The 15,236-nt window shown below is 50.2% G+C and overlaps 5 protein-coding genes across 5 annotated transcripts, besides 1 other annotated feature; 2 read left to right on the top strand and 3 right to left on the bottom strand.

Moving 5' to 3' along the window:
• Positions 1 to 15,236: part of a sequence feature (contig 1.107 303..444822(-1)) that runs on past both edges of the window.
• On the top strand, positions 179 to 2,090 carry mirD (putative MFS siderophore iron transporter; the record flags this gene model as incomplete). The annotated part of the gene is made up of 4 exons (XM_658750.1): positions 179 to 366; positions 445 to 715; positions 763 to 1,105; positions 1,159 to 2,090. 4 exons carry the CDS (start codon positions 179 to 181, stop codon positions 2,088 to 2,090), a joined length of 1,734 nt encoding a protein of 577 aa, XP_663842.1.
• On the bottom strand, positions 2,254 to 3,431 carry sidJ (putative siderophore biosynthesis lipase/esterase; the record flags this gene model as incomplete). Its single annotated transcript, XM_658751.1, has 2 exons — positions 2,254 to 3,324; positions 3,378 to 3,431. 2 exons carry the CDS (start codon positions 3,429 to 3,431, stop codon positions 2,254 to 2,256), a joined length of 1,125 nt encoding a protein of 374 aa, XP_663843.1.
• On the top strand, positions 4,387 to 5,492 carry ANIA_06240 (OB-fold domain-containing protein; the record flags this gene model as incomplete). The annotated part of the gene is made up of 2 exons (XM_658752.2): positions 4,387 to 4,683; positions 4,789 to 5,492. The coding sequence occupies exons 1-2, from the start codon at positions 4,485 to 4,487 to the stop codon at positions 5,490 to 5,492; spliced, it is 903 nt and encodes a 300-aa protein (XP_663844.1). The 5' UTR covers positions 4,387 to 4,484.
• ANIA_06241 (uncharacterized protein) lies at positions 5,726 to 8,093 on the bottom strand (the record flags this gene model as incomplete). Its single annotated transcript, XM_658753.2, has 3 exons — positions 7,011 to 8,093; positions 6,859 to 6,961; positions 5,726 to 6,810 (listed from the first exon to the last, which is right to left on the bottom strand). The coding sequence occupies exons 1-3, from the start codon at positions 7,800 to 7,802 to the stop codon at positions 5,726 to 5,728; spliced, it is 1,980 nt and encodes a 659-aa protein (XP_663845.1). The 5' UTR covers positions 7,803 to 8,093.
• Positions 8,467 to 9,653, bottom strand: ANIA_06242 (uncharacterized protein; the record flags this gene model as incomplete). Its single annotated transcript, XM_658754.1, has 4 exons — positions 8,467 to 8,619; positions 8,669 to 8,771; positions 9,036 to 9,140; positions 9,490 to 9,653. The coding sequence occupies 4 exons, from the start codon at positions 9,651 to 9,653 to the stop codon at positions 8,467 to 8,469; spliced, it is 525 nt and encodes a 174-aa protein (XP_663846.1).

Below are 15,236 nucleotides of genomic sequence, written 5' to 3'. Positions count from 1 at the left end.
TGCTCTACTCAATTTTCTCCCCATCTCCGCACGCCTCTCCATCATTCATTTGTGCTCGTTATCCGACGTTATCCGATGTCTCTTTGCTGTCGCCTTCGTCGCAACACCACAGACTCAAGAATCCTTGCAGAATACGCGCTGATCTCCTGAGAATTGTGAGGATTCAACCAATGTCGCAATGTTGGCGTTGCAGAGGTCCCGGTCTTCAAGTACTGAAGCCACCCCCCTACTAGGGGACAGTCCAAGTCCAAGGATAGAACACAATGTCTCTACAGAGGATCCGGAGGCAGCTCAGGATGGGGTGAAACAGGCTGAGGCTATCACCATGGTCTGGTCGAAGAAATCCTTGGTGGCGGCATATATCCTGTGCGTCTTTCCCCCCGCCAAATGCGCTTGGAAATTCATGCGCTTAAGACACAATCACTGATATGGCCGCTGCAATAGGATGTTTCTCTTATACTTCGTGAATGCATTCCAATCGTCTATCACCAGCAATCTCTCGGCCTTCGTGACCAGCGGCTTCGAATCGCACTCCCTCATCCCTGTCATCTACATCGTGTCCAGTGTCATGTCGTCGGCGACCTATATGCCTCTCGCAAAGATACTGAATGTCTGGGATCGATCAATTGGGTTTTTGATTATGGTAGCATTCGCGACCCTAGGGCTGGTCTTGTCTGCGACATGCACAGATATCATGACGTACTCCATATCGCAGGTAGGGTTACCATGCGCGCAAGGCGGGAAGGAAGCTGACACCTCTAGGTATTCTACACTATCGGTTTTGCTGGTATGATCTTTAGCATCGATGTGATTACGGCTGATACGTCGTCGCTGCGCGATCGCGGCCTTGCGTATGCGTTTACTTCGTCGCCTTATATCATCACTGCATTCGCAGGCTCAGCCGCGTCAGAGCGCTTCTATGCTTATAATTGGCGATGGGCATATGGCAGCTTTGCTATTATCCTCCCCATTGTTGCCTTGCCAATGTTTGGCATACTACAGTATAATCGGTACAAGGCGAAGCAGAAAGGTCTCTTGCCCAAGAAGGAACACCACGATAGAACAATTGCGCAGAGCATTGTCTTTTACGCTATAGAGCTGGACCGTAAGCTATACCTTACGATATACTCAAGTGTATAACCTAACCTCACTTTTCAGTCCTAGGAGTGTTCCTCTTAGCAACAGGTTTAGTGCTCTTCCTCCTCCCATTCACTATTGCCGGTTCGACTGTGGACGAGTGGAAATCCAGCTATATCATCACCATGCTTATCACTGGTATCGGCTGTCTGGTCACCTTCATCCTCACAGAGCGTTTCGTCGCGCCAGTTCCTTTCCTCCCCTGGGAATTACTAGCATCCCGCACAGTCCTCGGGGCCTGCCTACTTGGGACGTCGTACCAGATCGCCTTTTACTGCTGGAACGAGTACTATACCTCATACCTGCAAGTTGTCTACGGAACCTCGATCTCAACCGCCGGCTACATCAGCAGCATCTTCAACGTCATTTCCGGCATTTGGCTCCTAGCTGTGGGGTTCCTCATCAAAAAGACCTCCCGATTCCGATGGCTGTTGTTCTGGGCTGTACCGCTATACATGCTCGGCGTCACTCTGATGATCTACTTCCGCAAACCCGGCTGGTCCGTGGGTTACTTGATCTTGTGCCAAGTTCTGATCGCGTTCGGCGGCAGTACAATGATCAGCTGTCAGCAGGTTGCTGTTTCCGCAGCGTCCGACCACAACAACATCGCATCTGCCCTGGCATTCCTAGGTGTGTTTGGGTCTATGGGTGGGGCCGTGGGGAGTAGTATCTCCGGTGCTATCTGGACCAACACCCTACCTGGCGCCTTGAAGAGGCTGCTCCCTGAGTCTGCAAAGGCAGACTGGAGGGTCATCTATGAATCGCTTGAGATCCAACTGAGCTATCCTGTCGGCTCGCCAGTTAGACTTGCAATTGCTTCTGCTTATGCTGAGACACAGACAAAAATGCTGATTGCAGGCACCGGGATCATGGCGTTGTCGCTGATATGGATGTTCCTGATAAAAGATATCCGGCTTAGCAAGGATGCACAGAGTAAGGGAGTTGTGCTTTAGGGGTTCTTCTGAGAAAGAGGTTGTCTATTATTTACGGCCATGTTCATGTTGACGACGCTTTTACGATTTACGAGTTATTTGGGATGCGGCATTGTCTTTCATACCTAGTTAGACCATACACATTGATAGACTCCGAGGCTGATAGACAAAAGCAAGTCTATTTTCAATTTCTGAGTCTATAGGCTTCAAGCCTCCACCCCCCCTTCAAATATCTCATCACCCTCTCAACGAGATTTCTTCTGGGCTCCGCCTGATCATCATTGCTCAACGCATGCGAAGCCCCCGGTATAAGTCCACTGTCCTCATGCCAGATTTCCTCCTCCCCGTCCTTCCTCTCGCCATCAATAAACCCTCTCCACCTCCTTAACAACGCCTCCTTATCAATCCACCCCGGCATCGCCTGGTCAGCTCCCGAGATCAGAACCATCAGCTTGGACGCCAGCAATCCACGCTCTCGGATCATCCCAAACGTCTTCTTTAGCGATTCGTCGCTCAGATCTGAGCTGAACAGGTCATCCTCCCCCGGAGAACCATTGGGTGTTCCGGGAGAAACAAGGCTCAGGAAGCGGCGCGCAGATAAGGGTACGTTGCCAGGATACCCAATTACACCAGTCATGTGAAGCGGGAGGAGAGCGTCAAATTGCGGATCCGGATTGCGCGCGACTTCGTCCTGCGCCAACTTCTCAAGTTCTTTGTAGATCGCTGTTACTTGGGACGAGGTGCGGCCCATCCAGCCGGTGGAAAGGACGTATTGAATCGCTTCGCGGTCAGAGACGGGCGCTTGCATGATTGCGCCGTCGAGGCGCGTGCGGAGGATATGCTGGAGATCAGAGTCGAAGGCTTTTGTGGAGGTATGGGGATTAGGTTTGGAGAGGTAGTGGATGACGCATTGGCTGCCTGTTGAGTGGCCCATCAGCACAACTTTGCTATTGCTGTGCCCTTTGAAGCCGCTATTGTTGGTGCTGGCGAATTTCCCGCTCTTGTAATCTCTGATATAGTTGAGGCACTGTGCGATCTCGTCCGTATCTCGGTCTAGGTGGCCTAGGCCCCAGGCGGAGTAGGAGGATGTGAGGTTCAGTGTGAAGAGGGACCAGTCTGTTGAATGGAGGGCTTTGGCTAGATCAGCCATGTACGATGTTGTTGCGAGGCCATCGCCGAGCCCGCCGACGAAGAGGAGGGAGTGCGGTTTGGGGGTTGCGGAAGTGGTGAATTCGAACGTCACGAGAGTTTCAGTCTGCCAACCGGTCAGGTCCATTGAAGTCAACTAAACAAATAGGTTAAACGTACAAAATGGTGGAGGATACCGGGAAGGCCTCCTGCAGGCCAGAATTTGGAGTACATGTCGATATGGAAATATGAGGGGTATTGGATTTGTTTGGAGGGGCAGATGTAGAGGTGGAAGTTCAAGCTCAGGTTTGGTGTTATCAGCACAGCACTGCTTGCAATTTCATCATGTGGCTAGGTGATCCCACTGCTCAGCGGGTACCGATGGGTCCGCTTTGTGCACAACCGATTCCTCTTTCAGCTTTTTAGTCAAGAGTGGGAATTCGCATCTCTTTGAATGTGCAATTGATTTGGTTCCTGTATCGGCGTAATCTAAACCATTTGAAAAATACACTAGTAACGCCGCTAAGGGAAAAGATCCAGGATCAGATAAGATAAATTTCGAGTCTCGGAGAACACTCGCTCCGGCAAGAATCCGGAGAGAGGTATGAAACTTAGTGAAGCCCAAAAGTGGGTATTGGATACATCAACCTTGGGAGGAAATGCTAGGGCTTCGTCATATTATAGCTGCCGAGAAATAACAAGAGGTCAGACCACTCCAGCGTACGTATTCGAGGTTAAGCCGGTTCCCCGACAGTCAAGTAGGCCGAGTAGATACTGAGTACACTGGGATTATGGACAAATCGGCCTCTTGGAGCTTGAAGGTTGGCTGTAATGGGTAGACTGGGTTGCGCAGTAGGCCCGGGAGAGTTCTAGGGTGTAAGTTAGTATAGTAAACAAGCCAATTCATTGCAGCAAGCATATTGCTTTCCGAAGTATATATATTCAACCAACATCAGTATCTTCCACAGTAGCCCCGGGAGCCAGATTTCTCAATTCTAACATATAAGAGCTGCTTTTCATAATGTAGCTCGAATCGCATACAGAGCAACAATGTAATCCATTAAGTTCCATTCACATTTGTACTCAAGTCTGGAGTTCCCCCCTATCAGGTAGCCATATGTGGTCACATGACGCCGTCACAGAAATCCTGCGACAAGCTGCAGTCAGCATTTAAGATGAAGCCGATCGCCGCCACGCCATAAAGGACAACGAAACATAGTGCAGGTGCATTTGCAACCCGAAACCAAAATATGAACCTGCTTTCCAATTACGAGCAGATCTCATGGCATGGCAACCAGTGACACCACCAGCAACTGGAGCTACAAGAACAAGGACAGGAGTAACAACAATAACAATGCATCGAAGCAAAAGCCAAAACTCCCTTTCTATCCGGCATTCTGCTTCAGGGCGTCGCCGACGCACTTTGCCTGGATAAAGATGGGTGCTGCGGATGTACATCGGTTGACAAGGCGGTTGGAATATGGAGGTTCGTCCTTCCGCGTTTCTCTTGCTTTACTGATATGTTTGAGCAATGATAGTTTGGAGGAGTCTGCACTGCATTTATGCTAATATGACTTACCAAAATGAATAGAGCGCGGTCTCTTCTTTTACCAGAACCACCCTATCCGCTTCGTGAACTTGGTCGGCATAATCGTAGCACGCGCCGACGTCCCACGCCGAACCATTTTAACGCTCGATGACAGCACCGGCGCGACAGTGGACATAGTGGTCTTGAAGAGGGATCCCTGCCCTATACCTGTCGCAGCTACAGTCGAATCCAAACCCAAAAACAACACCGATGTTCATGGCGAAGACGGCGCTCAAAAGGAGATGCACCTCACGTCCACAACCCAGACTCCGATCGACATAACGCCCCTGCAGCCGGGCAAGCTCTTTCAGATAAAAGGCACACTGTCGACCTTCCGCTCCACGAACCAGGTTCAGCTGGAACGGTTCTTCCCGGTGCCAGACACAAAGACCGAGATGCGGTTCGTGGAAGCGCGCATGAGATTTCTGGCGGAGGTGCTGACTGTGCCGTGGGCTCTGGATGAAGGAGATATTGAAAATTTGAGGATGCAGGCGGATGAGGAGGGGAGTAGGATTGATGATGAACAGGCAAGACATAGGAGGAGGGCGCGGAAACGGGCAGAGAGGGAAGAGAGAGAGAGGAGGAGGATTTTGAAGCTCTGGGAGCAGGAGGAGGTTGTTAGGGAGAGAGAAGGGAAGATTGCCAGGGAGGCAGGAAGAGATTATATGTTGGAGCTTGAGAGGCGAAATAGACTATTGTCTAGTTGAGTAGACTGGGTATATACGAAGACAGGTATATTGCGTCCAAAGAGCAAAACGCGCAGTTATGGTATACAACAAATCAACCAGATAACAAGTAATAAACAGAATTTAGGCATCACTCATTCCTCGTAAATCATCAGAGCAAAAGCAACGCTATTACATCCAGACTAGACAAGACATAACGCACAAGAAGTGATAATGGAATAGATGTACACATAGCAAGAGTATCCTGCGCCAAATTACCGGTAACCTTTGTAGTCATACCCCGATGCTGGCCCGCCACCTTGTCCACCGAGTAGACCACGATAGTAATCATCGTCGTTTGACCAGCTAGACCGCGATGGGAGGCTATCATGGTACTTGCTCTTCTCGCGCTCTTTCTCGCGCTCACGGATTTGTTCGTAAAGCCTATGGTCTTCCGCGCTCCGGTCAAGCTCGCGATACTGGTCTAGCAAATCACTTGGGATGGATGAGGACGATGGCAGGTCATAGTAGTAATCCCCGCTGGATGTTGCTCCAGGTTTACGAGAGCCATTCAGGAGATCGCTTTCAGAGTGTCTGTACTCATGGCCTGAACGGAAGCGCGACCGACTTCGTGACCTAGTTGATGCTCCTGTTCTCGTGCGCGAAGTCCCTCTAGATCGGTAGGGAGGTGAGTCAGGGACACGAGTCGCAGAGGGCCGCGACTCTTTGTTACTTGAGTTCGTGGAGAAAGAATTTGCGTGTCGATGTACAGGAGAGCCCGGCCCTTCGTAGACCTTTCCTCCTCCTGGTTGCGCTGTGTAAGGTTTCCGTTTCCGCTCAATAGCGGGGGGAGATTGTTCTTCGTCCTCGTCGTCGACAACTGCTGATGTTGGCGGTTGGTATGGCTTCTTCTCCCGCTGGGTCGTCGACGGATTCGATTCTTCGACAGCAACAGTCGTGCTTGTAGACGATTTGGCACGCAATGCGGCGACCTTCTTAACATCATCCTCAGTAATTGGCGGCAGCTCCACGCCACAGTGTTTTTTGATGCTTTCGTCAAGCTTTTCGCGCAGAACAAGGTCTGGTATCTCGGGGAATAGCCGCCTTGGTATTTCCTTGGGAAACCGCTCTTTCTTGTTATCTGGATTGCTGATTGGCATGTTCAACACGGCCTTTTGCATCCGTTCATATTCCTTGTCCGGATGTGCTTGGATCATCAACGTAACGAAAAGCTCGAAACCCTTGGGTGTGAGCGCAGGCACGTCAGGTCTTTCGTCCAACCTGACCTGTACAAGGTGGTGTTCGATTTGGAAATCCCGAAATAGTCTCGAAATCGAGGATGTACGGTCATCGAAAATATCTGAAATCAAGATTAATAGTGAAACAAACAAGCGCAAAATCTACTTACCTTCCCAAGGATACGGGTCGCTTGCAATACTGGTATCAGCATAGAATTTCTGCAGTTTCTCAGGAACTACAACGAGCGTGTCTCCGGGGGGAAAATGCTCGATCTAGGAAGCTTAGCAGAATAGTCAATTCCGACTTACGATCGTAACTCACCAAGTACATTGCGATTCCCCGCAAGAACTGCCCAAGCCTTTCGGTTGGCTTACCGTCGTCAAAAAGCTTTCCCCATATCTTCTCCAGAGTAGTCGGAAACGTATCAGTTCTCATAGGTGGTTTCGGGCGGGAATCAGCTTTCTGACCGCTGTCGCTCATTTGGCTAGCGGGTGATTCTCTTCTCGACTTCTCCTGAGGAGGAGTTTCGCTCAACCTGGATTGCTGAGACGGAGCATCGGGCTGTTCGGACTGTGGAGGTGGAGGCGGAGGCGGCGGCTGGAAAGTAGAGGGGGGAGGCGTGCCGTGTGAGATTGTCGGAGTATGCGGCGCTGATGGCGCTTGATATGACTGAGGCGCCTGATATGCTTGAGGCGCTGCCCATTGTGGTGGAGGCGGGTGGTTAACTGGGCTGTTGATACCGGCTGCCCCAAGTTGTTGGATCACATTCGCCGTTATCTGCGCGATGAGCTCTGGCGATACATAAGATGAAGGAGCACTGTTTCCGACGGCAGAAGTCACTGCATCGTTGATTCGGCCTGTCTGAGGAGGTGGTGGAGGTGGCCAGGAATTCTGCTCACGCGGCGGTTCAGGATAGTAGCCCTGGGCAGCGGTCTGCGGGGGAGGGGCTTGCTGGGGAGGGACTTGTGGTTGAGGCATACTGAGATAGTCCGAGTTCTGCTGGTACGGATATGGAGGCTCGAAAGAAGGACGGTGTTCCGATGTGTTCATAGGATTGGGATTGTCTGGCTGACCATAAGGATGCAAACCAGGCTGAAAGCCATCGTACGCCATCACGACGAGTCGGTTCACGCTTTATTTCAGAACCATCCGACGAGGACCTTAATGGAGAAATATGAGATAGCAAATACAATGAGACAATGATGATAGACTAAACAGAGCAAAGAGTTTTGTGATGGGGAGAATTCGTAAGTGGTGGGCAAGTGGCGCACAAAGCAGCAGGTAGTGAGGGGCAGCGCCGTCGACAGAATATGAGCGTTGGGTGTAAAGCTTTCTTTCAACTTGATGAGAGATTTTTTATTGAACAAAGGAAAGAGAGAAAAGATGCAGGATCAGCCCTTCCAGTCAGGCATCGAAGAGGAGAAAATTGGAGCTGTCTCCAGTTTGTTCTTTCAGCCGCGACCGTTAAGGCCATCGTCATACGTCACTGCGCCCGACTGAAACCACTAAGACCATATAGTAAGAGTGAGATTTGTGGCGGTAGGCGGTTATCATTTTCCTGAGTTAGTGATACATAGACACCTGGAAACCTCATTTAGATTGCTGGGTATACTCTGTAAGACTACCAAGCTGGAGACCGTAAACAATAAGAACCATGGTTTATTCGATAGCTAGTCTCCTGAGTACGTGATACCAACCAGCGTCTTTCCCTCAACGAGCCCTAAGCACTGAAGTTGACTGGTGCAAATATAGCTTGATGGGCTGGTACATGATTCACTCAAAGAAAGCCCTCAATATCTTCTTCTTCTTCTTCTTCTTCTTCTTCTTCTTCTTCATCATCATCATCATCTTCGTAGAAGTAGTCCGCCTTTTTGGCAACTTCTCGAGCTCTGATGGGGGTGTTGTGCGAAACTTCTTCGGGACGCCAGGCCTGTCCCAGAAAGTCAGCTATATGCAGCAGAACATATGCAAAGACTTACTTTAACCTTCGCCAATTTCCCCCCTCTACCGTCAGGGAGCACACTAGCGGCGGCTTCAGATCTTTGAACCCCGAATGAGGCCCAGCCACTGTGTACTGAAGTACTGAATTCGCGTTGAAGGCAGCGAGATTGCGCTGGCTGTTGTTGTAAGAACCGAGCCCTTTCTCGCTGCTGCTGTTTTATTTCATGTCTTTCAGGCTCAATCCATACACCTCCCCAGAAGGCTCGTTGTCAGTAACGTCAGCAAACGAAGAACATGGCAAGGGCCATAACTAGTAAGGCGACCTGTAGACCCAGCCAAGATGCTGCCAACGTTCTCGTACAGTCAGTGCTTAAACTAAGCCGAGGAGTGAACCTATGAGCTTACCGTGATTGTACCTGCGTTGTCGATAGCAAGTCGCCCTCCGCCAAAAGCTTGTTCTCATCGATGACGGGCTCGGCATTTATGTCCCTGAACGCAAACCAGACAACGCTATTTGTAACAAGGTGTGTTAGTGCAGTAGAGACCTAGGAAGTTAGCGGAAGCGTACAGCGAACTCGTGTTCTTTTCGCTGATTTATAGCGAATTCGTCGAGTCCCCTGACTTGATCACAAACGCAGCACCGCAATTTCATAACCTGCCCACTAGTGCATCCACGGCAGGTTGCATGCCCGGTAGCCAAAGCCCGCTTGCCCTGCACGACGAACGCGTTGCGAAAGATGTCGAGCTGTCTGTTGGAGTACGTGTTGATATTCCGGAATTTTTTGCAAATCTTGCACTTTAATTTGGTTGTTTTCAAGCAACGGTAACATCAGGTCTTCAAGTGAGCCTGGTTGCTCACTTGTCAGTAAGAGGGACCGTCCCGAGCCTGGGTAAAGTAGACACCGTCGGTTCTGTGGTGTGTGAAGGTATCAGCGATTCAGAAACCCACTGTCTTTTAACCGACTCGCTGTATCGTTTGGCGTAGGCACTGGGAACGTCACCGCGCAAACGATAATTCGCCATGATATCAAACGAGACTCAAACGCGTTCAAAATCTAGTGTTGAGTAGGTCTTTGAGGCGTACTAGAGCGTCTAAAAAGACAAGGCAATATGAGAAAGAAGTGCTCTGGTTGAAATAGTAGACGCGGGTTCAGATGAAGCTATTATTCTCATTCGCCCGACTTTCGTGGGCAACTGGGCTCAATAAGTGTAAACGAATCCTAGCTATCTGAATGAGAGGACTCGAATAGTTGATGAATGATAGTTTGACTGTAAAGCAGGCGCAGGCTCAGAGCAAGTAGCTCTTCATGTTCATCCAAACCAACGCCCAAAAGAGATCTCAACTCTATATCAGAGTCAGAATCCTAATATAAAAATGAATGCGGGAGGACGGAGAAGCCATCCAGCAGTGGGTGAATGAGGATGAAGAAGAGAAGAGAAGAATAGGGAAGGGTAATAAACAGAAGCCGTCCAGTAGGATTGGGGGAAGTAACACACCCTTCTGGAACGATTAGTAACCGTAGAAGGGTTGGCTCTTGAGATATTGAGCAATGAGCTTGTTCCACAGTTCTCATGACTGACTTCTGCCTCGACCAGTCTGCTCCCTCCAGGCCCTCTCACCATTATCATCCTCTCTACTGCCACCACTTGCCCAGTCGCCGAGATGGCGCTGGCCTTTTATAAAGTGCCGGTTTATCTCTGGGCTTGTCCAAGTATACAAAAGCCCAGTGTTGTCACTCAAGAGAATACTCCTGAAATTCCGCTTCGTGTCTAGAAGAACTGCAGAATCTATTAGCCTATGATACATTTAAAGCTTCCACATTGATTCCTACTATATCGTAAGGTAGCTTTGCCTGAATAAAGTTGGAAACAGATCACTGCATTGGGCACTCAGTACGCATGCACCTGTGCTTGGTGCTACCACTTCGTAATTCCACATTAGCCTGGGTTGCCCTGAAACTAGCCATGTTGAGCAACTAAGATGCCCCGTGAGTTTGACAGTAGTTTGACGATATTTGCTTGTCCATCTATGAGAGAACATGCCAATTCCTCAGTACTGGTATTTGTATGTTGGGAAGAACTACCTCCCAATGGGACTCCAAGTATGTGTAAAACCTGCTTGGTCCCTTCACAACTTGCAGAGTTGATGCCTTCAGATAAATGATCTGCCCTGAACGCTTTGCTTCTTCTATGCTTTTCTGATCCGCGGCAGGTATAACGAACTTGAGTTGGCAGCTCGGTCTGCACCTGGGAACCTAGATGTTCTTGCAGCAAAATGTGGAACGGTATGTCGCGCAATTATAGACTTGGGTCGCTACTGGCGCCCACGATATCAGAGTACCAGGTCTCCATACCTTGACGTTGTTGGTAGTGGACTGGTCAGGGAGCTTCCTATGCTGAAATCACGGATAGACTGACGCTTGGAGGCGTGATGTTATGACAGGTTCGAGTTACCGGGGAGATAGCTATCATATCAGTGACGTATTATGAACACCAACGGGTCCGGTTACAAACTGTTTACTCAGAGCCTAGGCTCAAGGTCAAATGATGAACAGCAGGGAAACAGGATATTCCCATATGTCAAAGCAGATGCAACTCTGACTTGCACTCCCCTGCCACCATAGGCGGACAATCAGGATGGGCGACTGGGGCCTCCCTCATCCTTGCTCGTCTAAAAAATGGCTCAATAATAAGAACCTCGTCGCAGCGCCAAGCGATGTTTACGACAGGTACTTCGGACTGTTCGCTAAACGAGTCAACAGGCTAGTTGCATCTTGCACCCAATCGCCGCAGGAATGCTGATCCTCGTCGGACGGAGATTAAGAGCGTTGCGAGCTCTCAACTTGTAACCAGCTAACCCCCGGAGAAGCAATATTTAATAGGGGCGATTATCAATCAGCGGCTCCCACTCCGCCGTCCCACCAGCCATGCCATGCTGCCGTTGTGCCGCTGCGAGCTTGTGATGTGCATGAAAGGGACGGCCGATCTTCGCTGCTGCTGGGTGATCAGGCTACCCAGCAGTCAGGTTGCTTCATCGACCGCATCTACGGAACAGGTGGAAGCGCCGCCCCTAGGCTTCCAGCGGGAAGGTCCTCTAGGGACAAGAAACCAAAGATCTTGCCTTGGGATAGCATACTCGTGGCAGGACGATTCATCCTGACAAGTCCACGGTGCCTCCTTTTCTTTTCCCAGCGTAATTCGCGCACATACGCGGATACCCCTTTTGTGATGGGCGTTCGGTATATTCGATAATCGAAGGATTCCCAGCACTCTGGGGCCTAATTCCTTCTGGAAGGTCCTGAGAATGCGACGGCTTCAAGCACTAAAGGCTCTAGTAGGAGTCCGTCGCTCTTGGGAGATCACGCAGTCCCTCAGCCCACCCAAGTGACTCAAGTGTCGTCAACAACTTCGCCCTATGCGGTTTCCTAATTGGGCAACGATCATGGAGAGAACCGTGGCTGTTTGGACGGATTCGCGGAAGCACTAAATGGGGCCTAAATGGGGACGGCCCTCCGCCGAGCGGGTGCAATCCGTGTTCCCCGAGCGACTCAGCCTGCTTTCTGTCCAATTGCTCAGTCGAAAGACCACTGGATTAATCAGCCTGGCGCAAAATCCGTTCTGAGTCGCCCGCCTTTTTCAAATTGAAATCCCAGCAACGCGGAACCTCTCGCTCGCCAATGACAGACCGGCTGGCGGGTCCCTCTATGTTGCCCGTTAACCATCTCAGAAACAGAGGGAGGGGACGTTGGGCCGACACCCATCAGGCATACCGTCGGCCCCTCGGTGACGGGTTGTGCTGCGCTGGTGCCCGACTCTTTGAATGAACTCTAAATCTCACTGAGACAGTATGCTTTGATGGCCCTTGGCTTTGATCATTGAATCTGACTTTGAAATTAAAGATTGTTGACGTTGTGGTGGGTTGACCCTGTGGGAACCATCTCGACCAAATTCTCTCTCTCCTGTATGGCTCAGTTCTCTTCAGGGACACCCGACGCTAAACTGAACACAGAGCAGCGCCGCTCGCTCCCGTTTGGAACCAGGGGAACGTCACCCGGGCGATAGTAATAATATAAAAATAATAAATTATAATTCGGGATACGTACTCATACGTATGAGTCTCGTGTTTCCAACTCTGAATCTTGAGACGCTCAGTGCCTGTAACAACAGCTTTTTCAAGAGAACATCTGTGGCGGTAAACGCCTCGAAGGGGCGGGAGATACGGCACCTGGCTGTATTTCTCTTGCCCAATGGTCTTATAATTGCTTTTCCCGAGCCCAAATATGTGCCGTCGATCATCAATTTACCGATCTTTGCCTCAGGTATGGGACCAAGATCAACAGGACAGACCACAAAAACACCAACACAATCCAGGACTACGAGCTCGGCTTGGTAGTCATGCGGTCAACGTATCCGAAGTGCTGAGGGCGAGGGGGGAGGGGGGGCAGGACGCCCCTTACTCCTCTTGCAGTATCGTATCATCTCGTCGACGTGATGGCCTTGTCAATAATTCACATGATGATGGGAAGATGACGGGAAACTGAATGCTTGGATCCCCAGTCCAGCGTCTCATCGGAGCTTCATCCAGATGCCAGCTGTAGCTGGAGGCGCTCGATCGGGCCCCGAGCCTCGTGACTAAGGCAACCTAGGCTAGGATATCGGTCACACTCACACATCCACTCTGAACTGAGGCCTGTCTGTAGGCATCTTCCATATCAGATGCCGGATAACTTGCTGGCAGGCAATTATCAGGTAATAATGGTCTGCAATGCATGAATATTACTGGCGAATGTATGTATTGGCTGGGATCTACAATATCCCCACTTTGGTGCGCTCCCAGCGCCTATCTCGCCTGGCAACTACATCGCACCGCTCGTCAGTGAGTTTACAGGACCAATGAGATTCAACGCTTCATTCCCGAGAAGATAGGTATGCTTCTGACGCATCTGCGCAGGATGAGATTTACAGTACGGGATTTACAGATCACATCTGCCACTGTTAAAAGTACATCCGTCGCCAATACAGCGGCAGAAACCAGAGACCCAGACCGCGTTTCTTTTTCGTCTCTCAGGAAGGAACTGAGCCTTCTCTCATTGCCACACCGATTGTTCGTCGACTAGCCCCTCAGTAGTTCCAGACGATTATTGCGGGTCGAGAAGAGTCAAGACTTACGACTTCCTTACTCGTACAGCAGATGCTAGCTTATTCACAGGCAGAATGATGCAGCCAACATGCATGAACTGTCCCGATCCACATACTTGACCATGTATCACAATTATGGTTATCTCGATCTCAATGAGAGGACACAGGGGCCACCCTTGTTGCACATAATGCCATGCTGTCACTGGAAACAACCGAGCTGGCCGTTGTCTAACAATTGCCGATAAATGGTCTAACAAATAACCTTTCTGATCAGTCAACGCCCAGCGGGAGTGGACCTCACTAAACAGCTTGGGCTTGGAGCCCTCGAACCCACGTCTTTACGAGAATCGGATCCGATCACCTGGAAGTTCCGCGCACGAGATAGTCCGTCTGATTAAGTTAGTGTCTGGCTGCTTCCCCTCAATTTTGTCGGTGTACATAAGAGTACCGTGTACCCGGGCGGCGGCCGCAGTCGATCCGAAGGCTCTCCGAGAGCTTTACTGTACCAGAGCTCCAGGACGACAAGAAGAACGGCTAGATCAGTATTGACAGGACGACGCAGTACGTAAGGTCGATGTAATGGGCCTAAGCTCCAAGCCATACTAGTAAAACACGCGCTGTATCAGACATCATCCTCGAAAATACCAGTCTCGGTCTCAGAGCTGGAATCCAAATCCTCCGACTACGTAGTCAAGGGTGATCCAAAGTACCTTCGATAATTGGGCAGGAATCATCGTGATGATCTATGAGGTGAGGTGGTTCCCGTGTTATACTAAAGCGGTGCATTTGTTTTTGCGACGTATTGGATATCCGGAGGGAAGGATTTATCAAGCTCTTCATAACCGCGGTAACTATTATAGGCTCAAGCCTGACAAACTCCTTTTCCATGGGCGGCGGTGGATCTCCCTTCATCACCCACCAGGGCTGGCCGCTGACGAAGGTACGAGTATTTTTAGCGCGGCACCCCATGAAGTACGGTCTTTAGGATTCTATGCGATTATTGCCCCTCGACGGTATATTACTATCCTTCGAGCCTATCGAGGGGTTGTCTGATCCTAATATTGTTTATTCTCCATGTTAAATTCATTGAGCGTATCCTGTTTGGAGGCTGTTCCGGCCAATTTCGGGGAAATTTAATGAATTACATTTACGGGACCAACGGTGGCAGCGCTAAGTCAGGGCCGTCGAATGAAGTCGAATAACGTCTGCCTCTAAAAGACTAGTCGGCGTTAGTTCTCCTGGCAGGCTAGACGTTCGAACAGTCCAGAGTCTGAAGACACGAACGAACAACTGCCCGGACTGGCGCTGTTTGATTCTTCCCTTTCGCGTTGTCCCTCTGACCACTCTCGCGCGTCCTTGTCGCTCCTTCAGAATCAGAATCATCCATTGCTCTCGCAGTAATACAAACTGCTGTCGCTCTCTCTCTTTTTTTTTTTCCTTGCTTCGCGTTTTCCGTTCCCAGTTCCT

The sequence above is a fragment of the Aspergillus nidulans genome, chromosome I (assembly GCF_000011425.1).
Source record: "Aspergillus nidulans FGSC A4 chromosome I".
In the NCBI taxonomy this organism is placed as follows: domain Eukaryota; kingdom Fungi; phylum Ascomycota; class Eurotiomycetes; order Eurotiales; family Aspergillaceae; genus Aspergillus; species Aspergillus nidulans.
The sequence above is the reverse complement of the archived record's forward strand: the minus strand, read 5'-3'. Positions and strand labels throughout refer to the sequence as shown.